This window comes from Cygnus olor, chromosome 17 (assembly GCF_009769625.2).
Source record: "Cygnus olor isolate bCygOlo1 chromosome 17, bCygOlo1.pri.v2, whole genome shotgun sequence".
NCBI lineage: Eukaryota > Metazoa > Chordata > Aves > Anseriformes > Anatidae > Cygnus > Cygnus olor.
The window spans coordinates 15,527,861-15,555,256 of record NC_049185.1 but is presented as its reverse complement, the minus strand read 5'-3'; the positions used below and the strand labels follow the sequence as shown (position 1 = coordinate 15,555,256).

The 27,396-nt window shown below is 38.5% G+C and overlaps 1 protein-coding gene and 1 long non-coding RNA gene across 2 annotated transcripts; one reads left to right on the top strand and one right to left on the bottom strand.

The window, feature by feature from the left end:
* The first annotated feature begins 6 nt into the window (after positions 1-6).
* SUSD2 (sushi domain containing 2) lies at positions 7-26,836 on the top strand. Its single transcript, XM_040577260.1, is given in 17 exon segments — positions 7-820; positions 823-1,027; positions 2,785-2,986; positions 3,980-4,131; positions 4,664-4,831; positions 5,070-5,244; positions 7,475-7,676; positions 8,775-8,860; positions 9,451-9,719; positions 11,502-11,645; positions 14,318-14,473; positions 16,184-16,432; positions 17,558-17,830; positions 18,231-18,413; positions 23,859-23,949; positions 25,709-25,764; positions 25,767-26,836. Coding segments are annotated over 17 exon segments (2,700 nt in total). The 5' UTR covers positions 7-787; the 3' UTR covers positions 25,823-26,836.
* Positions 6,591-9,692, bottom strand: LOC121079682. Its single transcript, XR_005825132.1, has 2 exons — positions 9,385-9,692; positions 6,591-6,834 (listed from the first exon to the last, which is right to left on the bottom strand). It is a non-coding gene; the product is annotated as an uncharacterized LOC121079682 (long non-coding RNA).
* Positions 26,837-27,396: the final 560 nt, after the last annotated feature.

The following is a 27,396-nucleotide window of genomic DNA, read 5'->3' as shown; positions in this document are numbered from 1 at the left end:
GTCTAAAGGGATGAAACGGTGAAGAGCACTCCTATATCTCAAACTTCAGATGCAACTCTTTTGCCATGCCACGTGGCAGCAACACATTCCAAACAAAATTGCACATTTCATTAGGAACTGGTAGGCTACCTTGACTCTACCAATAGCCCCTCTGTTACTGCAGATGCAATAGGCCTCAGTTATTCCTGGTGAAAATCTTCACTCTACAAAGTCAGCAAAAGAACTGTTCCCAAGCTTTCAAGCAGTGTGAAGATTCAAAAAACAACCAACCAACCTCTCTCCATCACGAAGTTTCTGTTTTGCTATTGTAGCATACAATTACACAGTAGTGTCCACCGCATCAGCTCTGCCCTACTTTGGTGCCAGACTATCTTTGTGTTTCTGTCATAAGACTTCTGTAGTCCATTTCATTGTGCTAACACCATGCCACTATTTTCAGTTAGAGCTGCTTTTGAATGTCTTTTTATCTTTTATGACTCTCATGCCAACAAATATTGTGCAGTAAACATGCTTTCTCAATGTCACATGATCTCCTCAGCAAAACTGTACTGTCAGCATCTATTCGTTATGTTTTTTCTTACTGATAGCCATTTTCAGTTTCTTTAGTAAAATTAAAACATAACACCCCATGTCACAGACTCCATGGTCCTGAACTTTGGAGCATAAGTGCTTGTAAAAAAAAAAATGCATTTCTTTTCATTTTAGAAAAAAAAGTGACTAATAAAATAATGTGTAGGAGTTCTTCTGACTACCTCCTGCACTCCCTTCATCTTTTCCTGAATGAGAGATGACCTCTGAAAAGGAGCATTTCCTTCAGTTTGTTTTGCTTCAGTAATTTACAACAAACCTTTGAACAGTGAGAATCTTGATCATTTCTGGACACGTGTTTCTATAAAAGGCTTTTCCCTGACGGGCACAAAGGCTATCACAATCAGCCGTCCTGAATCATCTGGACAAAATATGAAATTTGTTGGTGTAGGTGTTTCTTTCTTCATTCTCTTCTCCCTCAGTGCCCTTTGGAATACAGGTGAGTGGCTTTCAAAAATTTTTTCTGCTTTAAACTACAAACTTTTTTGACTTCTGAACTTCAGATATATACTCAGTAATAAATTACTGATACCATTTGTACAAACTAAAGCAAGGGCACACAAGCTTGCACTTATCAGTACCATGTAATTTTCAACCCCTTCCTCTGTTATTTCGAGTAGGATAGTGGATCATTTTTGTAAGTAAACAGACAATCTGGAGAACACTAACTATTTTTAAAGACATAGATGAAATTTCTAGTTCCCTTTATTGAACAAACATTTCTACTTCCATGACAGGTAGGTGTTCTAGTAGAGAAAGGATGGCCTTTATTTCTGACTACTATTCCTGTTCTCTGACCTATACTCACATATTATGCTAGCATGAAGGAGGCAGGCTGGTAGAGGGGGAGATGGGGGGTGGAGCGGGGAGTTGGGGGGAGATTTTACTGCCTTTTCATTTTCTTGCTCTCTCCACCTTACTGAAAAACAAACAGCCTTCCCTGACATTCCCCGCCCCCTCACTGCCTTCACCCCCCATACACAAACCAAAAATCTTTGGCATTTTCTCCTCCTTTTGACAGAAACTGTCCTACCTGAAACTGGAAGCAATTGCACTTCAGCTCCATCAGGTGTGACCATAATTCTTCCTCTCCTAGTCTTGTTCATACATTGTTGATGACCTTTGGGAAGTAGGTCAATCCAGTGGATTTTGGAATGAAGTAGATTTCTCCTCCTCAGTCCACTACAGCCAGATCTTCTGTACATCCACATTCAGGAAATTCCTTATATGCCAGTCCCACATACGGGGTTACTGCTGTTCCTGTTTGTTGGTCCAGCCAGTACCAAGGATAACTCCCCCATTCCAAAGAGGCAGATACACATACTACATTCACCACATTAACACAGCCAACCACGCAGACTAACACAGTCCTAGATTACCTAGTTCATGTCAGCCGGTATTACTGATATAGTAACCCAAGCAGTGTGGGTCTTGCAAGATTCCGCTCTTGAAAGGTCCACAATGCTCCCAATTATCTGTGCAGTTTGTCCACCTTGCTCAACTCCTGCTGGACAGTCTCTGAAATCCATCCATTTCTTACAATGTTACTGTAACTTCTGTCAACTTCTCACTGCTTTATTTGTTGTGTTCAGCAGTTTTTCATGTCATATCCAGTAGTTACTTCTGGTCTGTTCAGATAGGCCTCATTCAAGGGCGTAGTCATCTGTTTGCCTCCCTAGTCATTTTAACATCTACATTGTTAAGGTTAGACTCATTTAAAATGCACAGAAGGATGACATTTCAGAAGCTTTTCATAATTTCATGTTGTAAAACGCTTTGTCTCTAATGTTAGCTTACAGTTAGAACTGTTTATAGAAATAACTATTAATGACCTATTAATGAACTATTACTTACTGATTAATGACAGTATCTGGGAGGCTGCTTTGGAGATTTATCTTTCTACTAGTTATAAAAATACCCATGGGGTTGGTGAATTATATGTGGTCTGGGAGGTAAATAAGTGTATTTTTCTAATCAAAATGAAAGGTAATCACGTAATGCACAGGTGATTACTGCCATCATCTAAATACATTCTAAAATAATGTTAATCTGACATAAACAGCCTATTTAATTTACAGTAGTTCTTTAGATGTTTAGATGTTGTTTCAGAGAATACCTAGAGGAGCTCAGTGACATTCCTATGTTTTTTTTTTGTTTGTTTGTTTGTTTTTCTTCCTTGTCTTGTTCTTTAATAAGGGGCTCAAGACTCTTGCTCACATCAATGTGGAGAGCTTCTTGGTACCTGTTCTTGCCAGGTGACGTGCCAGTCCTTGGGGATTTGTTGTCCTGATTATAATGAATTTTGTCTTCAAATTTCTCCGTACTCAGGATCTCTGATGGGAGGCAAAGACATTTTGATTGAAAATACAGCTTTTAATACCTCTGTGATAATGTGCAGGTGGGCCATGATTTTATATTCCTCTACCAAAGGGAGGTTACCCTTTCTAATCTCACTTTTTGACAATAGGTAATTACCACAAAACAAGACTTGTCTATGCAAGAGTGAAAAATGTACCTTCTAGAGTTGTCAAAATTATGAAACATGCAAAGGTTCTTTTAACAGTCACCCTGAAAGATACATGTTGTCTGTATTTCTACACAGGATCATTTCCTGTAGGTCAGGTTATTGTGAGATACAATCATTGCTCTGTTAGTCCTTCTCTGAACATATCCCAACAGTGACTTTTCTAAAAGGACTTCCTTTCAGAGCTCTTTGATGCTAGTATTTTTTTAACATTCCATTTTGAGAAACAGAAATATTAATTTATTAAACCATAACAAGACTCAAGCAACAAGAAAAGAATGTAAACAGGGCACTTTATCTTTTTCCTGTAAGACAAACCCTTGATTCTAAGCATGTCAGCCTTAGGTACACATCACACATGCCACATGTATGGCACACTGAATTTTACCAGCCCTGATGTCCTGGCATTTTTTCCACAGAATGTTCTGAGTCAGATTTTAGTTCTTCCAATCTGCATAGAAGCACTTGAAAAGGTTTTTACTTCTTCATCAGGAAAACCTTTAACTTGGGTATTTGTTCTGTAAAATACAACCCTGTAATCCTGTTAATCTTATAACATCACCTTTGTCTTCCTGCTATCCCTTTGTTGTTTGTTACTAATTTATCATGTCCCTCCCATAATTAAATAGTAAATCTAAGGTTAGCAGTTTGCTCTGTATTTGTGCAGTGCACAGCAGAATCCCCACTGCTGTAATAAGCACAAAGTACACATGAGCTTCTCCAGTTTATATTCACTGCAACAAGGAAAATAGCCACGGGACTTGAAATGATCAGCACATGACACAAGGTTGCGTAACGAAACATAACTGAGACATTCAGAATTCTTCTCTCAGCAGGGGCTCTGAGAAATGTTTTCAATATCAACAGGTTCAAGAAGAAAATCAAAACCAGTGGCTATGTTGGTAAGGATGGAAAAGCCCACTGTATCTCCCCATTGCTGTATGAAACTGGTTTCATCCCCTTTGAAGTTTCTACAGATGACGGGCTGACATTTCCGTACTCTGGAACTTGGTTATCAGGTTACTAAAATCTATGATAACACTCTTCTATCTGTATTCTCGCTCCACAAATGCAAGATTACATGAGCCTTTCCCTTTTGATCGCTTCTCTTCTTCCTTAATGTTTGACCTCAAAAAAGTCATTCTTGCTCCTCTCATGGTGATTCATATTTTGAGAGATGAACTTTACAGTGAGTGAGTTCTGCTGCTATTCAGCATCAGCAGCATTAAGTCTGAAAAGGTCCTGCTCAAAAGTGAGGCTGACCAAAACAGTTTCCTTTTAGTAGGTATTTGTTAGAAAAGAATCGTACCCTGGTGTTGTAATCTGAGGACTATGTCACACATTAGTAGGGGTTGTATTCTCTCACCTTCAATTTACTCTTTTTGTATCATTCACCATGTTAGAAAACATGCACAGAAGAAATACTGCTAAATCTTAGATACTAGGTGGCACCTTTTCATTGCTATGCAGATCAAAAATTTCATTAATTTTGTCCTTTTTCTTGTTATTAATTTTGACTTTGTGTGTGTGTGTGTGTGTTCTGTAAACCAGTACATCACAGCAAAGTTCCGGATGGAGAAAAATGCACGTTGGTAAATGAGACAAAATGGCAATACTATGGCACCCCCAACATTGATGGAAACTTAACTCTCACCTGGACACACCAGGCACTTACAGCAACCCATATCAACATAGAAGTCTGGGGTTACCAGGAAACAGGTAAAGTGATACTTTTCCTATCTATGCACAAGCAGTTGTCAGCTTCTGTGGAGAGCTCTGCGCATCATGCTGTCACTTTCTCTGAAGATTCAAAAAGAGATCTGCAAGTATAGATAACTCATGCCAGTAATGCCAGCTTTTCTCTTAATTTACGTGTGGGTGAAGGCATCTAATTTCAATCATGTAGCTAACTATTCTTTTACAGCATCCAAAAAGATTTTTTTCCTTTATGTGGCAGGTGACAGTTACTCAGAAAACTGGTTTGCCAAGTGGGAATATCTTTATACTTTGGCAAGAGAAACCCCTAATACTGGGACATTTTCTTTCATTCCTGTACCTGCTAAAGCAAATTACAGTACTTGGGACTTTGGAATTTTGAGAATTACACCCAGCACCTATTCTGATGGGCAGAGGCAAGTACATCATGGCATTCATTTACCATAGGTACCTTATTGCTTCCGATAATTAAACTGCCGCCCTCCTTTGACTTTTAAAACAAGGATTCAGGCTCTGTTTCTCATGACAAAAAAAATAGTGTATCCTCTTCAAAGATTGCCACTTACCTTTTAGGCATAGACCTCATCTAAAGATAAACATGTGATTATGCAATTACGTACATTAATCATCAAAACCTAAAAATTAATAACCAACACACTATTGAAGATATCTAATAGGAGATACCAAAGTTCATTGCTCATTGTAGGTATGTTTTCTTTATCTTCTTATTTCTAATAGGAGTAATTTCTCTGAGGCTTAGTGTTGCCTTGTTGCAATTCTATTTATTTTATTTAGCTTTGGTTAATTTTGATTTTATTTAATGCCAGTTTATTTTGCATTTATTTTTGCTAACAGAAATGATTTGCTTTCTATGCACTACTTGAACTATTAGCTTCCTATATTCTACTTATTGTTGTTAAATTTTTTTAATGACATCATGATCACTCCTTCAAATACAGTCAAATTAAATTATCTCCACAAATCTTCTGCTAGCAAAGACTTAGACTGCATGTTAGACTTATTCATTCCTTGTCATTGTTGCTAGGTGGAACTTTACAAACCATTTTCCCATTTTTTTGTACCAAGTTGATTTCACATACACATTTTAGTCCTCTGAGATCGCTGCTTGATTACTTAGTTTAATATACTTTTCTTGTTTTCAGTGTGGTAGGTTGAATACAGCTCATGCGTAATCCCCCAATCACTCACTTTTTCCCTCCTAGGAGGATGGGGAGAGAATCAAACAAGCGTAAGTGAGAAAAACTCTTGGGTTGAGATAGAGACAGTTTAATTATTAAATATGAAAAAAAAAAAAAAAACACGCAAAGGCAATCAACCTCACAAACTCACAAGACCGATGCCCAGTCAGTCTCCCAGCAACGCCTGCTTTGGGACAGCCCCTCCTTCCCTCCCCCCCCATTTTTATTGCAGAACATGGCATTCTGTAACACAGAATATCTCTCTGGTCAGTTGGGTTAAGCTGTCCCGGCCATGTTCCTTCCCAGCCTCTTGCCAACCCCTATCCTACTCCTCTGGGGGCAGAACGAGAAAGAGAAGGCCTTGATGTTGTGCAAGCGCTGCTCAACCGTAGCCAAAACATCAGTGTTTTACCAGCACTGTTTTGTCACAAGTCTAAAACACCGCACTGTTCACGCTGCTATGAAGAAAACTCTCTCCCAGCCAAAACCAATACACTCAATGAACTAGGACATGCTGATTCTTGTTACAACTGTAAAGGAGGCCTTAACTGCAGATTTTTTTATAAAATTTTTTATTTTCCCACAGCAGCAACAGGTTCTTCTCTGCATGTATTTTTTTCTATTTTGTATGTAAACCTTTGCATTCCTACAAATGTTAAGTCCACTTCCTTTTATTTCATTAACTATTTCCTTATGATATTTGGTGAAATATCTCTGCAAGTGCTTCATACATATCCTGAGTTTGGGCAGATGCTCCTTCATAATTCTTCCATGTGTCTACAGTTCTTGATGTAGATAGTGTGGCACCTGTAAATACATGAAGTTCACGATCCTCAGTGTTAGACCATATTACTAATACATCAGAAACTATTTTACCATTTAGGAGCTGCTAACTACACAAGGGTTACTTTTTCTGGAGAGTTTATTATGACATTTTTGGAAACTATTGTTTTCAGGTATAGTTTCATGAGTGGATAGCAGAGTAGCCTTGGAACATTTCGAGGATTCTGAATGTTTCTTTCCCTATCTGTTGCTATTGGGCCTGTTAGTTCTGAGGCACAGAATTAGGTTCTGATAGAGAATCCAGATTTTCTTTGTTCTGCCCAAAAGGAAATATGATGTGAAAAGGCATGAAGAGAATATCTGTCTCTAAAAAAGTTTCATGTAAGCCAGAATCACAAATGCTAAAATGTATTCCTGATTATAGCATACTTGCTGCATGCTGTCATGTCACCCTTTAAATGAGGAAAATTTTGTTTTCCTGTAAATTTTTGCAGGAAAAAGAAAACAGTGACCTTCATAATCAAAACCAAAAACAAAACAAAACAAAAAAACCTTACAAGTTGTAAGATTATACATAATTCTAGTTAGTCATTAAGACAGTATGGCTGACAAAACAGTGCTTGTTCAACTATCAAATCTATTTTTTCGGCTCTTTTTTCTCCAGCAACACTCCATCAGTCTGGAGCTCAGAGCATGCATTGGCTTGGCACCTTGGGGAAGACTTCAGAAATGACCCAATTGCATGGGCAACTGCAAAATGTGTAGAATGGGACAGGAAAGAGGAGAAGCTTCCAAATTTCTTGGAAGAAATTATAGATTGCCCTTGCACCTTGTCACAGGCAAGAGCTGATGCTGGAAGGTTCCATGTAAGTTATTAATCCATCACTCTGGCCTATTACAGTTCCAAGTAGAAGTTTAGGGAGTGACATACTCTTCCCCATAGCTCTGTTCCCTCTCTAAATGTCATTACAAGGAAATTGAATTATACTTAAATTTGCACAAGTAGCATGACAAATAGCAGAGGCAGATATAGTTTATTCAGGCAGTCTAAATAGCAAAAATCCTGTAGGACAGCCAACAAAAACCACCTTCAAACAGTATTAAGACAAATGCTTCCAGTGGTAGATGGAAAGTGCTCAGAATGGGCAGTGAATCATGTAGAACTGGGAGCACAGATGACTTCTTCAAGGTCCTACAAGATGGCAGTCTGTGTCTGTAGGTAATATATCCCATTCCGGAAGAAGCAGCTATGTTTCTACCTAGTATATCATAACTTGCTGTAAACCTTTCCATCTTACATTTTGGAGCTCAAGTCCACAGCTATAAACCATTATTTCCTGTCTCCTTCCTTCCTCCTTCTCAACTTGACTGTTAACAAAGGACTGATAAAAGCCAAGAAATCAGTTGCCGTTTAATTTACGCTTTCAGACCTACAGTACTGTGCTGAAGACCAAATAGGGTAACTTTCTCACCTGTATACAATACCAATGATGGAAGTGTGCTTATGCATATTAAAATACATATGTTAGGTATTTTTAGTTACTATCATTTCCTGGTTATTAAACTCCAAACGTTATGTGTATTTTAGATCATACACAAAAAAGCACATGAAGAAGAAAGAATAGATACACTGCACTGCCACTGTCTAAAAGCATAAGACATAAGTTAATCACTGTGGCATATTCTATGTTTATTACAATTATAGCTGAGTTCTCCATTTAGCTCCATCTGTTCTTCAAGGTCCGTTGTAATAGACTGCAAAATACTGGTTAGACTAACATGTTGATCCAATCACTTCAGTACTAAATTCACTGTTTTTCCTATATCCTGTGATACTCAGCACACAGCTGCAACCAGTTTGTTTAGACTTTACATATAACTGAGAAATAAAGGGTTGGGAGAGGACCTAAAAATAGAAAGGACAAAATGAAAGCTCCATTAAGCAGAACATTGATCTTTTTCAGACAGATTATGGCTGTGACATTGAAAAAGGGAGCGTGTGTACTTATCACCCTGGTGCTGTGCATTGTGTAAGAGCCATTCAAGCCAGGTAAAGAAAAATTTTTGAAACTTCATTTTTTTTAATGATTTTTTCTGTCTCAGAGATAGCAGTGTCGCAGAAGTCACAGACGTGTCTGGACTCTCAGCTCTCAGGTTCATAGCAATCACTGTTTCCCTCTTATTAGTCTTCATTGCTGATATTAAGTTATGGCCTTAGATTTACTAAGTCATTAATTACACTGTGCTGGACATCAGGATACCTAAACAAGCGCTGATGCCTAAAAATAATTTGATTAGACTTAATTAAGCCTTTTTTATATGGGTCTACTTTAGTTCAACAAGTTATTCTTTGCACTTGTTCTGTCAGAACAATTGTAAACAGTACTGTGTTTGTGTGGCTGTAAGTCCTACAGAACTTTCTTTCTGCCTTGGTTAAAGCTCCCTCCCTCATAATCCCTGATCCGGTATATTTTATAAGAGCTGGGAAAAAAAGTATTTACTGACGTATCATTTCTGGATGTCACATAGAGCTTAGTAACCAAAACATTTAGCCATAAAAAGACAATAGGTAACCTGTAAGCACAAATAGACTTCGCAGAGCTGAATGATGACTTTTTTCTCTCTCCATTTCTCAACCAGTCCTGTGTATGCAGCAGGCCAGCAGTGTTGCTATGACTCCACAGGGGCCCAAATCCTCACACAAGACTCCACAGGAGGCAGCACACCTGATCGAGGCCATGACTGGGGTTCACCACCTTTCATGAAGCCTCCCCGGATACCTGGCTTTTCCCATTGGCTTTACGATGTCATCAGCTTCTACTATTGTTGTCTGTGGTCTGATAATTGTCACTTCTATATGAAAAACCGTCCCTCCAGTGACTGCAGGACATATCGCCCGCCTCGAGCTGGTAACACCTTCAGAATTCCATTATGGATTACAGATTTTTTGTACAGTTTTGTCTTTTAGAATGTTTGTGTATGTATGTGTTGTGTCAGTTAAGAATGCGGAGGGCACAATATCCTGTAGAAAATTTCCATGGAAGGTTTCAGTTGATCTGTCAGTAGCAAAATCTGTGTTTTTTAGCTGTCCTGCAAAATGTTCAGCTTGAGTACATCATTAACCCCTGAAACTTAAATAGCTGAGGTTTTGTAGTCAATGTCCATGGCTTCCTATCATCAGTGGGCTCTTTCTCAAAAGTAAGTTAGGGATGGTTAATGACAGCTTAGCAGTAGCTAGAAAAAACTGTAATGCTGAAAAATGCTACTCGTATCAGACATGGAAATTTTAGCATTTGCTAGTGTCTATTTTTCCTCCTCATAGCTTTTAGGAAGTATTCCTTGAGTCTTGCCATGGCTATATTGCTGCCACATGTCTTGCTTTCTTCTATGTTGCTGGTGTGCTGTGGTGTCTGGTAGAATTGTGTCCTCTCTTAAAGAAGGAAAGAGCAAGGAGTCTTTGGTCTGCTTCAAGCAAAGAGGAGAAGATTGCAGAGGGCACTGAAAGTGAAAGTCTCTTCTGATAGTCCCCCATCAAATTTTCCTGTCTGGAAGCAGCAAAGGCTGGCTTGTCCCTAAGGAACATGGAGCTGAGAGCCAAGTGTGATAACAAAGCTGGCAGGGCAGGGTCCTTGCCAGTCTGAGGTCCAGTCCAGCTGTACCCAAGCAAGGTGAGCAGGGTGGACACAGGGAAGGCAGCAGCGATCAGCTGAGAATCCAGATCTCCATAGAAGTTTGTGGTGTCAGGACAGGTCCAAAGTTAAGCTGAGAAGTCTGTCCGCCAGAGGGTCCAATATCCAGTCCAGAGATTGTTGGGCAAGTCTATAGTAACAAGACATATCTGAGGACAAGCCAGAAAGTCACTCTGCAGTCTGGGTCCAGATCAACAGGGTTCATGGCCAGGCATAGGCATGGCTGTGTTGGAGATGGAGACAGGTACACCTGCCTATGAGGTAGCTCAGTCAGGGACTCACGGTCCAGACTGATAGAAGCACTGATAACAAAATACTCACCAACCAAGCAGTGAAGGACCTACCTGTCATATGCGTGTCCTTACACAGAGATTCATACCTCAGATAGGATGGAACAACTTTATCATTTTTTGCTGTGGGGGAGAGGGACCTTCCAACCTCTTTACTATTCTGGTAGGCAAAACCAAGGATATCTGCTGAGTTCTGTAGAGGCTTTAGGGCTGAGGATCACAGTCATCTCTCTCTCCTGGTCAGATGAGACTTCAAAGTCCCATTCCATTTCTCCTATTGTCACTCCCAGCTACATGTGAAAGCTTCCTTCCCTGGTGAGCTGCATCTGGAATAGTCCTGCATTTGTGTCTAAGTCCTCCCGTACATTGTGTGGGAATCAGGCTTGTAGCTTGAGAGTGAGGATTGTGGTAGGGGGTCCACCAGGTAAACATTGCTGCACATAAAAGCATTTTAAAGTGCAGTTCTAAGTGTTGGCTGATGAAGATGAGTAACCGGAATGACAATTGCTGTTCCTGCAGTACTGTTCAAGGTATGTTACAGCACTGCTCGAGTCACATTTACATGGATCAGACTTGTGTTTATTCCTTTGTTTAAATACCATTCTTTGGGTCACCACAATGGCTTTTTTTTTCCTCATGTGAGCCTAAGAAAAGGAGTAATGGATTGCAGTCTTCACTTGTTCTTATGTCTCTTTTTGCTTTTAAAAAACAGCATCTGCCTTTGGGGATCCCCACTTCCTCACATTTGATGGTCTGAACTTCACTTTTAAAGGACAAGGGGAATACACGTTGGTAGAGTCTGATCTCACATCCCTAAGGGTGCAAGGAAGGACCCAGCAGGCACACTTTCCCAATGGTAAGTTGGTAAGAGGGAAAGTAGTGATGACAAATAATAGCTTCTGAGGTTGTTTGATTTTCTCTTTACAGCATTCCTCTGGGCTTTCCTAGTCTTCTTTTTCCTCTAAACATTTCCCAAACTATGACTACTGTCTATCTGGGCTGTAACAGTGTTCTTCCTCCATTCCCAGACAGATTAACACCTTACACTGATGTTCGTATGAGTGGAAACAACTTTTTTTTGTCAATGTACATTTGTGTGTTCTGGCATTCTGCTGCTTTATTGTATAAATATGGACCTTTCACTGTAAAATAACTGACAAAATAATGAGCTGAGTTAGTTGCACCATGTTTAAAAATGTATTTTAAAATGTAGTTGTGAAACACAGCATTTCCTCATATGCATGCAGAGTAGGGCCAGTATTATCAGTTTAACTCTGTATTTATTGACTCAAGACAGAAAGTAAAAACACAGGAAATCAGTAGTCAAAAGAGAGCTGATTATAAGTCAAACATTAAAATCTTCCAAAAGCATATTTCCTGCTGTAAATAAACAGATGAATCCTGGATCAATCACAGGTTTCAAACTGAAATCAGTAATACAAAGTACTAATTGAGAACAAATTCAATCATTTACAAGATTCTTCTGTAATGATTACAGGATGCTGATATATCTTAGGCAAGTCAATAAGAGCAAGCTGAAAAGAATCCCCTGTGAGACAATGTAAATAATTCCAGAACTAAGTAACAAGAAATAATTTGTTGGAGAATGGTTACTGATGAGTTGCAGAAGTTACTTACTGTTAGGATCTATTTTATGTAGTATAATGACATGTTAAAGAGAGGTGGCTAGACATGGACAACGTAATTCTGGTGTGATCTGAAGGAGAGGAGGCCTCTGAGAAATACTGAAGTGCAAATGAAGCAGTCATCTTCAGCCATTGGAGCAGTCATCTCTTTTTGGCCCAACACATATGCATGCAAGGAAATTAAAATAAATTTTTGGGTATGCAAGTGCAAAAGTACTTTAGAAGTATATAACAATACATAAAAAATAAGCACTTCTCTGAGCTTTTCAGACAGTCTTTTTAGATACCCCAAACTAGCAGAAAAGTTCAGAATGTCTGATGAGAAGTTGATTAAGGGTGTCATTCTGTTTTGTTCTTGTTGTTTTCAAAGGGCCTGCTTGTCCTGTTCTTTTGGCTTATTTGTAAACCAAAACCTAGGGCAGAAGAAACTGTCTGGAGGTACCTTTGTCGCTTGAATGGGCAGATTGCAAAGGAGCCTGTAAGAAGGAGATGATCTTTTACCTGCATTTTGAAATGAGGGAAAAATAGGGCATGGAACAGGAGAATGCTGTCCTGCTTCTCAGGACAATCTGAAAAGCTTCATATCAGATACTTTCATTTATGCTGTTCCTGGATCTAATGGTACAGATGGTGCATAATATAGCCGGCTTGCCTCAGGAAAGAGTATTTCAGCTGAGCTCAGGGATCACAGAATCACAGAATTGTAGGGGTTGGAAGGGACCTCGAGAGATCAGCGGGTCCAGCCCCCCTGCCAAAGCAGTTTCCCTAGAGCAAATTGCACAGGTAGGCATCCAGACAGGTCTTGAATATCTCTAGAGAAGGAGACTCCACAACCTCCCTGGGCAGCCTGTTCCAGTGCTCCATCACCCTCACTGTGAAGAAGTTCTTTCTCATATTGGTGCGGAACTTCCTGTGCTCCTTTTCATGGCCATTGCCCCTTGTCCTGTCCCCACAAACCACTGAAGAGAGGTTGGCCATATCCCTTTGTTTCCCACACTTCAGGTATTTATAAACATTTATAAGGTCCCCACTCAGTCTTCTTTTCTCAAGGCTGAACAGACCCATGTCTCTCAGCCGTTCCTCATAGGGGAGATGCTCCAGGCCCCATATCATCTTTGTGGCCCTCTTCTGGACTCTTTCTAGGAGATCCCTGTCTTTTTTGTACTGGGGAGCCCAGAACTGGATACAGTACTCCAGGTGAGGCCTGACCAGGACAGAGTAGAGGGGGATGCAACTGAAGGATTTGGAATGTCTGGTAGAATTATGAGGATGGATCAAAAAGTGTGGGTTTCAGCACCCACATAGACATGACTGCTATACTGAATACAACATTGGATAGGATGGAATGTATCAAGGAAATATTTTGCCCTGGATACATTTTAATGTGCTTGTAGTAGAAGTGTCATGAGTCACTGAGCAGTTCATTCTGGAGATCATTTTTTTTTAATTTGTGTGCATCCCCCCTTCTCTTGTCTGTTTCACTCTGTTTCCTTTTTGTGTCTCATCTTCCCTGAAAATTGGGTTTTCCCAGGCCTTACTCACAGGACTGAGTGTGCGAGAAGGAGATCAACTGGTGTTCTTACGTATCTCTGCCACCACCATTGGGATTAAGAATTTAGAATCTCCAGACCCTTTTTTAGCAGTAAACATTCTGCTTTCAATATACTACATTAGCAGGAGACTTATACCGTGGACTTCAATGCAATGTGATTTATATGCTTAGCAATTTCCTGAAATATAAATAATCATATTTAATTACTTTTAGGAAATGTCTGGTTTTTTGTTTTCTTATTGTTTTATTGTCTCTATCATTATAACATTCCATATTTATTTTATATGATGTGAGGTATCTTGAGGGATTTTTTGTTTGTTTGTTTGGAAGGAACTGAAGCTCAGGTGACAGGCTTGTCTGCAGTGGCCATGCAGGAGAACAACTCTGATGTGATTGAAGTACGCTACTCAGAGGATTTGAATCTGGAGGTCCTGTTGAACCAAAAGGTGGTCAACTTCTCTGAGCAAAGGTGGATGGACCTGAAAGGTTAATTACAAATATCAGCCTTGAAACCTGTTTTATTCCTGTGAACCCCCTGTATAATTAAAAACATCTCTAGATGCATGTATTTTGATTCTATTTTCAGTGTACTTTTGAGAAACAGAATGCAGGTCACTCCAAAAATAAAGTGGGAAATAAAACAAAGGGCAAGCGGTATCCCCGATAATTAAATCTTATTTTATTATTATCATCTGCTTTTCTTCAGTTTAGTTGCTGCCAGATTGAGGCAGAATCAGTGGTAATGCACAATTTGCATGGGCCTTGGTGAACAAAATGGAGAGCATAGGGAAGAATGTGATTTCCATCCAATCTGCCTTGCTGGCCCTATTTTTATACTAACCCAGTGCAGGGATTCCTCTTGCCTTTGAGACTGATTACAGCTAGGCTGTGGACAGGAATATAAATGCCAGAATTATGGGCTATGAATCTCCTTCCTAATAGCCATAGATCAAGCGTGCTACAGAGAAGCATAATGTGGCTAAGTTCCCATGGAGAGATGTAGCAGCGAGAACATCAGATCATGAGACCTTCCTGCTTCTCATCAGCATTTCTGGTAGTTAGCCTAGCAGTGACACCAACTGCTGGAACTCCAACACTGACTGGGAAGAGGCAGAGTCATCAGATTTCTCAGTAGTCTGGACTGGCACGTTCTTTTCTCTCAGAATGTACAAATAACATAAATGACAGCCTTTACCAACACATGGTGCCTTCCTGAACTTTCTGGGGTGTGTAGTGTATAGTATTGCAATCCTGGCAAGGATACTGAGATATTTAACAGATGGCTTCAATGCCCACTTCTTCCATGTCATCTTCCAGTGGTTTGTGGAATAATTGTTTTCCTTCTCATTCCATGGAGGATGAATAGAATTAAAAACTCTTTACTCATTCTGCTTTGAGCCTAGTGTATTTAATGCAAAGAAACCTACCAATCAAAATGAATGATAGCGAAATACAACCAATGTATACTAAAATATAGCTGAATTTCACAATCACCTATCAGGAGCTCTCTGGGTTGGTCAGATGTTACCCCTCTATTCTTCTGCCTGAAAAGACTATGAAAAGTTGCTTTTTCTTTTTTTTTTTTTCTCCAGGGGTGTGATCGTTTGATTACACATTATAAAAATTTTAATAGTGAGCCTTCTGCTCAGCAGAGGAATTTTTCTGTGGCTCTCACATATTATTCCCCAAATGGCTGGAAAGCATAATGAAGAGCAGAGGGAAGGAAAAAAATGGGACAGTGATGGAGCTTGGATAAAGAGCTGTAATAGGGAAGTTTTGACAAGATGATCAAGAAGCAGAGGAAACCTGTGACCACTGAGAGCAGTGTTTCCAGCTCACAGCAACTCTGTGATGTAATTGTCTCATATCCTAAAGTTTCTGCTCTGGGACACTGTCAGAAGGACATGCAACTTATATCAAACGTGGGCCTTTTTTGCTACTGCTCTGTAGTAGCCATCTTAACACATTTGTAGGTGTATGTGTTGGTCCCGTCTCAGCAAATTTTTAGGGCTGAATTCCTCTTGTCTTCCAAAAACAGATGGCATGGAGGTGTGGCCTCCTTTTAAATGCTTCTCAGAATGTAGCCCAGAGAGGAAGGAAGGAAATGCTTTATAAAAAATGTTTAAAACTGATGACACATCAACCTGTTCACTTTAGATGATTAGTTGTTTTGTCCTCTTCCTCTCATTGTTTTAGGTCTCTTTCTCCATTCTACAGCTGACCAGAAGATTACAGTGATGTTCTCTTCTGGGTCTGGAGTAGAGATAAGGGGAAGTGGAGGATTCTTGACCCTGACAGTTTTGCTCCCAGATAAGTTTATGAATCACACACAGGGTCTCTTTGGAGTGATGAATGGTAATACAGAAGATGAGTATACCTTTAAGAATAAAACAGCCATATCAGTTAATGCAAGTCCTCAGCAGTTGTTTGAGTTTGGAGCTAACTGTAAGTGATTTATCTGGTCTATTATTACATTTGTTTTTATAAATTAAAAGCCATTTCTGATTTACAGATCAGAAAATTGTCTGTGCTAAGCAACCTATTCTGGGGGGGGGGGCAGTGAGAAAAGTGAGTGAGAGAAGTATGCTCTTCCTTACCCAAGTGGGTAACATATCTAGCCAAAATGGATGAAGACAGAACCACGATGGAGATTTCTGCACTTTGTTCCATCAACAGTGAGAGCTCATATTTCACCGCTTACACTTTCAGAATTCCATCTACAATGGTCAGTGGAACACAACATCGTGAGACTGAAGTGTTACAGAAGTCCAACAATAGTCAGGGTCAGCTACCTTTTTCCAGAATATTACTAATGTTTTCGTTAAGTACCTGACAGTTTTAAAAATAAAGTATTAAAATAAAAATTAACAATTGTCCTTGTCCTAACAATTTTCTTAAAAAAAGGCAAGGTATGTAAAAGAATAGTTGCTTTCATTCAATGAAAGTGATTCAGCTGCTATATCTAGCCTGCAGCACTAGATTGGTCTGCATTCCTCCTGATGTTAGGTTAGAAGATGGGTCAGAAGAAACAAGGTACAAAATACCCTCTGGCTACCATTTGCTCTCTGTGTCAAGCACAGTAGCTGTATGCCACCATTCAGATCATACTCAAAAGTTTCACTGCTCTTACTTCAGGAATTTTCCAGTTCATCTGAATGAAAATGAAAAACAGTGCCATGGCGGAAACAATACATTTAGGGATACATAGGATCAGGATTTGTGTTGCTTGTAACGTTTGGTTTAGCTACCTCTGTCTGAGGTACTTTTTATCATCAATTTTCCAGCAGGCATCTAAAATCATCACTACATAAAGTTGTAGCTACACATTTATTTGGATCCAGTTTTAATAAATTGATCAAAGACTAACTTTAGTATGAGGTTGAGATACTGCATGTAAAAAGGAAAATAATCTTGAACTGTCAGGAAGCGGTACTAGATATGACTTCATGGATCTGTTCCAGCTGTAGATACATTTATGTAAATAAACACCTAGATTAGTAAGTAGCAGGAAGTGGTGTAGGTCTGTAAGCAATGTTACCTATGAATCTCTCTTGCTTTCTGTCTCCCAAGGGGCTGTTGAAAATGGAACTTCTCTCTTTACTTATGACACAGAGTTTTTATTGAACGATTTCTTTTATGGGGAAAAGCACAATACTTCCTTTCTGCCAGTGTTCTTTCCTTATGAAGACCCTGCTGATCCCTTGGTGAAAGAGATGGTCTTGGTCTGTGACTCTGACCCATTCTGCAGATTCGATGTCCTGACAACAAGAAGTCTTCAAGTGGGAAATTTCACAAGATTATCTCATCAGAATCACAAGCAGTTGATAGAAAATCTAAAGCCAGGTGAGACAGCATTAAACAAACTATCCCTTTCTGCAAGGCATCTAAATAGTTAAGACCGTGTGAGGAGGCTTTGCTGAACTGTAGGTTCATGTATCTGTGAACGCTTTTATCAGGCGTAAACATCCTTGTACTAGAAAAATTTTAACACATAGGTTACTTAGACAAACACAAAATACATTTTTTTCCATTTCTTTCACTACTGAACCACTGTGTAGAAGAACTCCTCATTTTCTGTGACTTCACCTTGGAATTAAAAAAAAATAAATCTGAAACTATTTTTGTTAGTCTAGAAATCTTTGTCGTTCTTTGAGTTGCCACTCAAATGCCATTTGAATAATTGTAATTGAGATTTGCTAGTTCAAACACTGAATACTTCAACCAGATATTTCTCTTTTACTAGTGATTTCTTGTGGCTGGCTGGATCATCCAACCAACGGAAGAAAAGATGGAACAAACTACCTGCTGGGCTCAACCATCCATTTCATCTGCAATCAGGGCTATGAACTCATTGGATCGAAAGAAATAATCTGTCAAGTGACAGGAGTCTGGTCTGGAGACATACCTAATTGTATCCTGAGAACAGGTCTGCTTCCTTTTAAGTGTTACAAGTTTTCATCAGAAATCATTTTCATTAACCAATGAATCAGTAATCTCAGTATATTCAGCCAATCTCAGTATACAATGTTGGCCCTTGACAAAAGCAACTTCTTTTATTTGGGAAGACATTGGACATGAGATTCCTTAGCTTCTAGAAGGACTAATATTTAAATCTAAATAACAGTTTTGCTTTTTTATTATTATTATTTTTAATCTACTCATTCCTAGGGCTTGGGGCTATATGCTTCTGTTTCTCCAGTTTTGGCCTACAGGAACTGTTTTCTCAAGTGGACAATCTAAAATAATTTACAAACTCAGTCTTAGAAAATGGGAAAGCATAATCACTTAGCTAAAATTATTCCATAACATAGAAATACATAGGCTATAAAATGAATCCTTATTTATAGCATTATTTTAATGTATTTTTCTTCTGTAAATATAATGATATTTCAGAAGTTCTGAAAATATGTAATCTATATATACATATACACAGAGAACCAGAGATTATTGAAATCATCTAGTATCAACATAATTTGAACTGTTTTTCAAGAACAAATGATGGTACAGCCCCCAAGCATTTATTGTCATCCTTGGTTCTGTCATTGCTAATTTAATTTTAACTTTCTTTGCAACTGGGGAAAATGTAGACCCAGTCTAAGCCATCTGAGGGGTGGTTTATAATTTCACACATTATAAAATGAGCCCTTTAAGAGAAACTTTGCAGAGCAGGACTTGGGGATCTTGGTGGATGCAAGCTGAGTATGAGCCAGCAGTGTGTCCTTGCAGCAAAGAAGGCTAATGGTATCCTGGGCTGCATTAGGCAAAGTATTGCCAGATGGTTCGGGAGAGTTGATCATTCCCCTCTACTCAGCAGTGGTGAGGCCACGCCTGGAGTGCTGGGGACAGTTCTGGGTTCCCCAGTACAAGAGACATGGATGTACTGGAGAGAGTCCAGTGAAGGGCCACAAAGATGATGAAAGATCTGGAGTATCTCTCCTATGTGGAGAGGCTGAGAGAGATGGAACTCCTCCACCTGGACAAGAGAAGGCTCAAGGGGGGGATCTCATCAACGTCTATAAATACATGAAGGGAAGGTGCAAAGAGAATGGCCCAAAGTTCTTTTCATTGATGCCCAGTGCCAGGACAAGAAGCAATGGGAACAAATTGAAACAAAGGAGGTGCCTTCTGACATCAGGAAATACTTTTTTGCTGTCATGGTGACTGCGCTCTGGCAGAGGTTGCCCATAAAAGTTGTAGAGTCTCTGTTGTTGGAGACATCCAGAAGCTGTCTGGGTATAGTGCTGGGCAAATGGTTCTAGGTGATCCTGCTTGAGTGGAGGGGCTGGGCAAGATAACCTCCAGAGATCCCTTCCAACCTCATTCTGTGAAATTCGTTACTAAGCAGCCTGTGATAACAGAGGGCAGAGAGCAGACATAGCATCCTTGTCTCTCCCCAAGCTTCCCCTTCAACACTTGTTGAAGGCTTCCACTCTTTATGGTTCCAAAGGACTATGTTATCTCAACACAAAATGTGTTACTCTATAACAGTAAAATTATTGTGAATCGTATAGAATAATATTTATTATAAACAAAAATTCATTACCCCTCTTGTGTCAGTACTATTAGATTATCAATTAGCCTGGAATTTTTAGACTTAGTACCAGTTCGTCTGTCTCTATAATTTTCAGAAAATTGTCTAATATTTACTATGTTTCAGCTTTGATTTGTTCCTACACCATGTATACTCCAAACATCCTCAAGATGGCAGTGTTTCAAAGCACCACTGTGATGCAATGCCATACAGCATGCTGAAACACTTCTAATGCTGAGTTAATTGTTCCTGAAAGTACTCATCAGATAAATCCTATCAACGGATTCTCCATTCTGATCAGCTTCCAAAAATTTGGAAAGTGCACAATACATCAGCAGTGAATTCTTGGCCAGCAGAAACATTTAATCTGCTTTTGAAGGCCTGCACCAGTTGCTTATTTCCAACACAATGTCTCATATTTAGTGTTATTAGTGAGATGATCCACAAATGAGTTTGAGCAACAGACTGTGGACTTTAGCATACAAAATAATCATTGAACATTTGCACAGAACAAGTGTAAAATATACAGTGTTGCTAAATTTTAAATAGATGAGTGAACATTTTTGGAATTTTTTTTGGACCAGCTAGTGTTAGTGATCAGTACACAACTGATTCTATTCACAAGAGCCAATCTCAGTATTGAAGCTATTTTGTAAAGAGTGAAACTAGAAGTATTTCAAAACATTTCTATTTAATATGATAGACCAGAGTATACAGAGTACTTCAGTTAACTGTTGAAAATATGTAAGAAATTTAGCAGATAATTTAGCATGCTTCATAGTTCACGGTAATAATAGATCATTTGTCAGAAGACTAAGGAGAATGAAATCTTTACAAAGTAAAGCCAGATCTTAAACAGAGTCAGTGGCAGAACATTTTGCCAAGCTGAAAGCTAAGAACATTTTTACACTGCTGCCATCAACTGCATACATACTGGATAGGAGCCAGTCAGTCTCAATAAGCAAACTGGATGCTAACGTTTACACTAGAATAAAAGGGACAAAAAGCCAGCCTTGAGAGATCAGAGCAAAAGAGCTGGAAGATACACAGAAATTAACAGCATTCAGAATGAGGGAGACGTGCCACTGTTTTATGGCTAAGCAGATAAAAAACTGAATGTTTTCCAGCACGTGGGTTCCTGAGAGATGGCAAAGAACAACAAGGTGTAAAATTCTTTTTATCCAATTGTAAAAAATAGCATTCCTTACTATTTGATATTTGGGGTTGTAGTTCATTTGTAGAGTGAGCCAAAATGATAATTTTTGTCAGCCTCAGGAAACTGGAGTATGGCAATGCTGCCCATAGCAGCAGGATACCATAATCAAGACAATATAACATTTCATATACAGTTCTTCACTCAGTTTTTCTAACTGCTGTGCCCCCATAAGGGCATTCATATCTAGCCTGGTTCCTCCATTTGTATCAGAATATATGCTACTGGATATCAGTATCTGTATGAGAAGATTATTTTTTGACAGGTCCAAGTCTCTCCGGAGAATACAGGTAAAACAGTCCAAAATTCCTGTCACTTATATCTAAATCTCTAGTATTTTTATAGCATGGATATCTAGTACTTTCTTTCTGCTAAATACATTTCAGCCTCCAGTCTAAGACAGTTGAAATTCAGTGCCAGTTTTCCTTGTGCTGATTCTGGATTCAGCATAATTAACAAAAAACATTTTAATGGTGTTACAAACAATTATTACTTATGCTAGCTTTCCATACTGTTTTCCCCTTTACATAGCAACATGCTGCTGTTTTGCCAACATCCATTTTATTAAACTCTCTCATAGAAGGCCTTCTTAATGCCAAGAAAATTCTGGCAAAATTAATGATCAGTGCTTCCAAATTTCTGGGCGCCTGAATGGGTGACCACTGACCTTGCCACTATGATTAGTGGTCAGATTTTTACTTGCAGCATGAACTGTTAAAACAGTCTTTTTTTAAATAATGACTTCTTTTCAAGCTGGTCAAGAACACAGGACCCAGGCCTCTGTTATTTTCAGGGGGTACTTTTCAGTGCTGTGCTCATTACACTTGCTGCAGTTTTGTGGCACATCAAATTCAGTCTCTCTACTACAAATCCTAGGGGCTTTTAGTTACTTACATGCTTTTATTTTTCAAATGCTAGAAAAATTACATTGAAGGAAGGCTTGAGAACTCTGAAAACTGGATAGGAAGAGAGACAGAAACAAAAGAAGGAAACTAAACATCAGTTACTTTGCAAAATCCATTTCTGTATTACAAAAAAAAATATGCTTTTAGGCCTGCATATTGTTACTTTTGAGTTTTGCTTTCTTGAATTAAAGTTTCCAGGGAAACCCTCTGCTAATAATTATTTCTGCTATGCTTTTAATTACAATTCCACTGCAAGGCTTGCAAGTACCTCAGCAACCTCTCTTCATAGAATATCACATAGAGGGAGAAAAAGAAACCATCCAGCAAAAGCAGAAGGGAGACTCTAGTAAAATGCAGGTTTAAAAAAAAGGTAAAATCTTAGCAATATGTATACATGTATATTCTGCTTGTGATAGACAATTATTTGGTGGTAAGTGCAATCTGTTTTTCTCTTTCATTTTTGCACTCCATATTTTTAGCTTTCGTTTTCCAGGCTCTGTGTAAATGCACTTTTTTGGGAAAGTTGACAGAAATCTCGTTAATTTTCTGCACTTTTTTTTTTTCAGATGAGGGTGCAGAAGAACATTAGGTTTTCTTATTATGGAATTATCTGTCTGTCATTTCCAGGAGACTGGCTGCAAAACACTCTATAATCAAGAAAAATAACCTGAGATTAACAATTAAATACAAAGATTTCACTATAAAGACAGGTCACCACTGAGCCAAACAAACAAGGCCAATGGTGGGTTCTCATCACTTGACAAAGACAGGGTACCTGTCAGTAAGGTGTATGTAAGTCAGACAGATGTTCTGGGGCCTTGTAACAGAAGTTATTGAATGAAGGTCTGAGGCCTGTGAAATAGTTTGTGTATCCCAGTTCCTTCCTTAAACTTCAGTATAAACCAATTTATAAGTTAAATTATTTATTCTAGTGTTGCAGAAAAGTAAGTTTTATCATTTTGCCATCACTGTATGCTAGACAGGCTGTAGTTTGGGCAGTTTTTCCTGCAGGCATGACAAAGCTATGGAAGTGCTGGCAAAAGGAAAATTAAAACTCAGGTGCACCACTTCTCACCTGTTTCTAAATAGAATGCATGCTCCCTTACACATGCTTATAATGCTGCTAATAGGCACACAAATAGGGCAGAGCCTTGAATCTACTTTGACCTTAGGACACTCCAGTGTCTCAGATACATGGGACTATACTTCTCTTTGGCCTCCTCCCGTTGAGCCTTGGACAAAATTTCCTTACACTGGGACTTGCAGTTTTTCAGATGTGGTATTTTCCTTAAAGGATACAACATTCAAGAAGCATTGTTTCTCTTCTGCTCTCTTCTGCATAGAGCATTAAACAACAGGTGCAGTTTCAAAATTTCAATGTCAAAATAGGGGCAATTTTTAAAGCAATCAAATGGGGAAAAGGATTGAAAAACTGTCGGTTGTTGGGTTTGGCAGTTCATGTCAGCTGCATATTAGCCACTAACCATCCCTTCTTTGTGTTAGAACAGCTGTCACAGCCACCTGCCCTAACTGTCAAATGTAGGAATTATGTGAGTTCCAGTGCTCACTCTGTATGGGTTTGTTTCTTGAACATGATGAACAGTAAAATATCAGTGCTATGTACACAATTTTAAAAAATGTCACACATGTTTATACTGAAGCAAATTGATATGAAGACAAATAACATCTTCCTGTTTCGTTGTGGTTGCTGTCTTTTTTCAGATATCAAACAAGTAATTCTTCTTGGTTGTGTATTTGGAATTGTCGGTCTTGCAGTCCTGGCACGTCTAACTTTCCTGTGTAGAAAGAAGGGGTAAGAACTCAACTAAACTGAAAATGAAAAGTAACCTGCTAAAGAAATAGGAAGTGCTATGACCTTTTAATCCTTTTACTCAATGACAAAGAAATCAGACGGGACATTTTCCTACTACTATCTTTTATTGAAAACATCAAGTCTCGATAGTCCTTGTGTCCTGCTGGCAGACTATGAAGGAAAGTTGGAAGTTTATTAATAAGGCAAGCAAACATGATTGATTGATTGATTGAGACCAAACAGTATTTTTGGTCAAAATAATCTATTTGTTGAATAGTAAGGCTATCTAATGAAAAGTGTTCTGTTTCAGAGCAGGTGTGCTGATAATACCAACAGGTAAATTGCGTTTATTATTTAAGGAATGCATTGCATGATGCTGTAACTTACCACACATCCTTGAACATATTCCCTCTTTTAGGCATGCATAAACTTGCCTTGAGAGTGCTTATGTCTCTTGTGCCAAGAGGTGAATAGAATTTAAAGGATATATCAGTTTGCTGCCTATTCTTGGAACATTCCTACCAAACAGAAATACACTCACTATATAAACTACTACTTCATAAAAGAAATCTCTACAAAATGTTGTGTGGCTAGTAAATATTTTGATGTTTTAGTCCTATGTTTTAAAAGGTTGTTATGATTTCATATATTCTGTATATAATCCATTGTTAGCCAACATTAACACTTTAAAAAATGTTTTGCTTTGTGGCTTTCCAACAGGTTCATCACTGCAGAGACCCTTGAAACAGAACACACTATGATAGCTATGTCTCTCACTGAAAATACAGCCCATTGATTCTGTGCTCAATGATCAATTAACTGTGTGTATCAGAGGGCCAGAGTCACTCCTAAATTTTTCCCTGTCCCATTAAATCACGTAAGCATTGTTTTCAGTGCTTCACAGAGAACACTCAGACCAAAAATGTTTTTTCTTCCTTCTTTGTACAAAAACGAACAAAAAGGCTACTCAACACAAGGTAGATAACTGCAGATGCTGATGTTTTTTGCATACAAATAAAAATGCACAGACGAAGGACACCTCCTAAATTTGCCATATCTTACATGTACTAGATTCCCATGTATATAGCTGACTGGCATAAAGCACTGCTGTTACAGCTGTATAGAATTCTCACATTTGGGAGCAGCTTACAGAATTGCTACCCTAAAGTCATTGTATATAAATTAAAAAAAAAAAGTCAGGTGTAAGCTCTTATATATTTTGGAATCTGTAAGTAATTGGCTACCAAAAGTTTATAATTTCTGAACATTCTGAGAATATTTAATAAAGCCCAGAGCACTCAGTGGGGTGTGTGGTTGGATAGCAACAAAGAATGCAGTCCTCTGTGTAGCTGTAACAGATTTTGAACAGATAAATCTTAATTAGGCAAGGCTAATTAGAACATCAAGTCAATCATCAGCAAACCATCAGTATTCTCTAATTTCATCGCATGTTGCTCAAACAGAAGAGGTACTACATCTCCTTCAGTCATTACTTCTGGTAATTTAAATATTTTGAATCTTCAGCAGTATATAACAGGGGAGGGACATTATTCCTTGCACAGAAATTACACTGAACTGATACTTTAAAAACTGGCTCAATGTTACTATTCCACGTAATCTAGTATTCCTACTATTCCACCTAACCTAGTATTACTCTCACCTTCATCTAAGCAAAAATGTTTCCGTAATTGCTTTAACAGTCATCTCTAGCATTTTTAAAATTATTTTATTTTTACTTTTTTTTCCTTTTCTTCCCAAGACACAAGGGCAACCAGAAGCTTGTTTCAGAGGTTCCAGTAACATCTCAACAAGAAAGAATGAAATTTCAGAGAAGTTTTTAATGAAATATGGAGAAAGCATAACAGAGGAATAAATTGTCCACAGCAACAAAGATGGAAGCAGTGGTTTTACATAGTATGTTATAATTTAATTTCTGCTTTCTATATAATGACTGTTCAATTGCATGGGAAATGCTAACTACCTTTCAGGGGTTTTATCATGGCAGGCTCATCCTACTGTGTTCCAAAAGCCAAGGACAATGCTTCTGAAAGAATCAAAGCTATATGCATTAGTTTCTTCTATCAGTCACATCTCTGCCAGCAGAACCAGAGTTTTGACAAAATCAGAAGAATTTGTGATTCTCTGTACTTCTCTTCTTTTAGTCTTTCACTTGAAAGCTGGTGAAATGAAAATAATCCTAGCCTATAATGCTAGCCATTATCAGAGAGAGACACACCTTCTCTGGGGCCATGTAAAGCTCATTTAGAAAGATGTGAAAGTGTATGCAGTCAGATGGACTATTTCGCAAGTCAGGTTGAATTTGCAGATTGTTGGCTTTATGGTTTTTGTTTGTTTGCTTGTTTTAAGTAGGGAGGTAGAGAAACTAAAGATACTTAAACATTGCATTCTTGTATTTTGGCAAGTCACTGAGTACATGCTCCGAGTGGCATTTTTGTTTCATTACTGATCTAATTTTAAAAGGATGCAATTGAGGGGAAGGAGAGGAAGTATTCAGAAAATGAAACCTTTCCTTGCAGGCTAACTTACAATGATTTTTAAAATTGATTTTTATTCAACTGTCCAATTAGGTTTCACTTTCAGAACAAACAAACAAAAAAACCCTGTTATCTGCACAGTTCTGCTTGCAATGTTTTTTTCTTGAATAACATAAATATGCATAGTTGTGAATTAAAAGACTCCATGGTTACTTTTTAAAATATCTAGCTGTATTACAGTAAGTTTCATTCTTGTAATTAAAAAGTGATTTCTGAACTATTAGCTTGTACAGAATATTTTTACCAAAAAAATGGACCGACATCCCAAAGGGTTTCTGAAATCAGTTGTGTATTGTGCAACTCTTTCTGATAATTAAATAAGAATTGCTAGCTTTTGCAGCTCACTGGGTCTGTTTTTTGAAAGTCTTTAATTCATAAACAACTGAGAATTCATGGTGGTGTCAAAAGGCAAGTACAAACTACATACAAAATGTACAGAAGGACTAAATGAGTGAAACACTACAGATTTTACGTTATAATGGGATCAATACAAATTGAAAGAAATGCTTCAGACCGTGTATTTATAAGTATAAAATTATTAATTACTTATTAGCTGCTGTTGCCGTTGTTGTTATTTGTGAACAAAGACCACAAACCACAAGCAGAAAGTTACACAATGCAGATAAGAGATCTTGAATACAGTAAGTTGGAATACAAAAAATTCTGTACGATAGAAAAAAAATGCTGTAGAAAGGAAAGGGAAAGGAAAGGAAAGGAAAGGAAAGGAAAGGAAAGGAAAGGAAAGGAAAGGAAAGGAAAGGAAAGGAAAGGAAAGGAAAGGAAAGGAAAGGAAAGGAAAGGGAAAGGAAAGAGAAGGAAAGGAAAGGAAAGGAAAGGAAAGAGGGAGGGAGGAAGGAAGGAAGGGAAAGAGAGAAAGAAAGAGAGAGAGAGA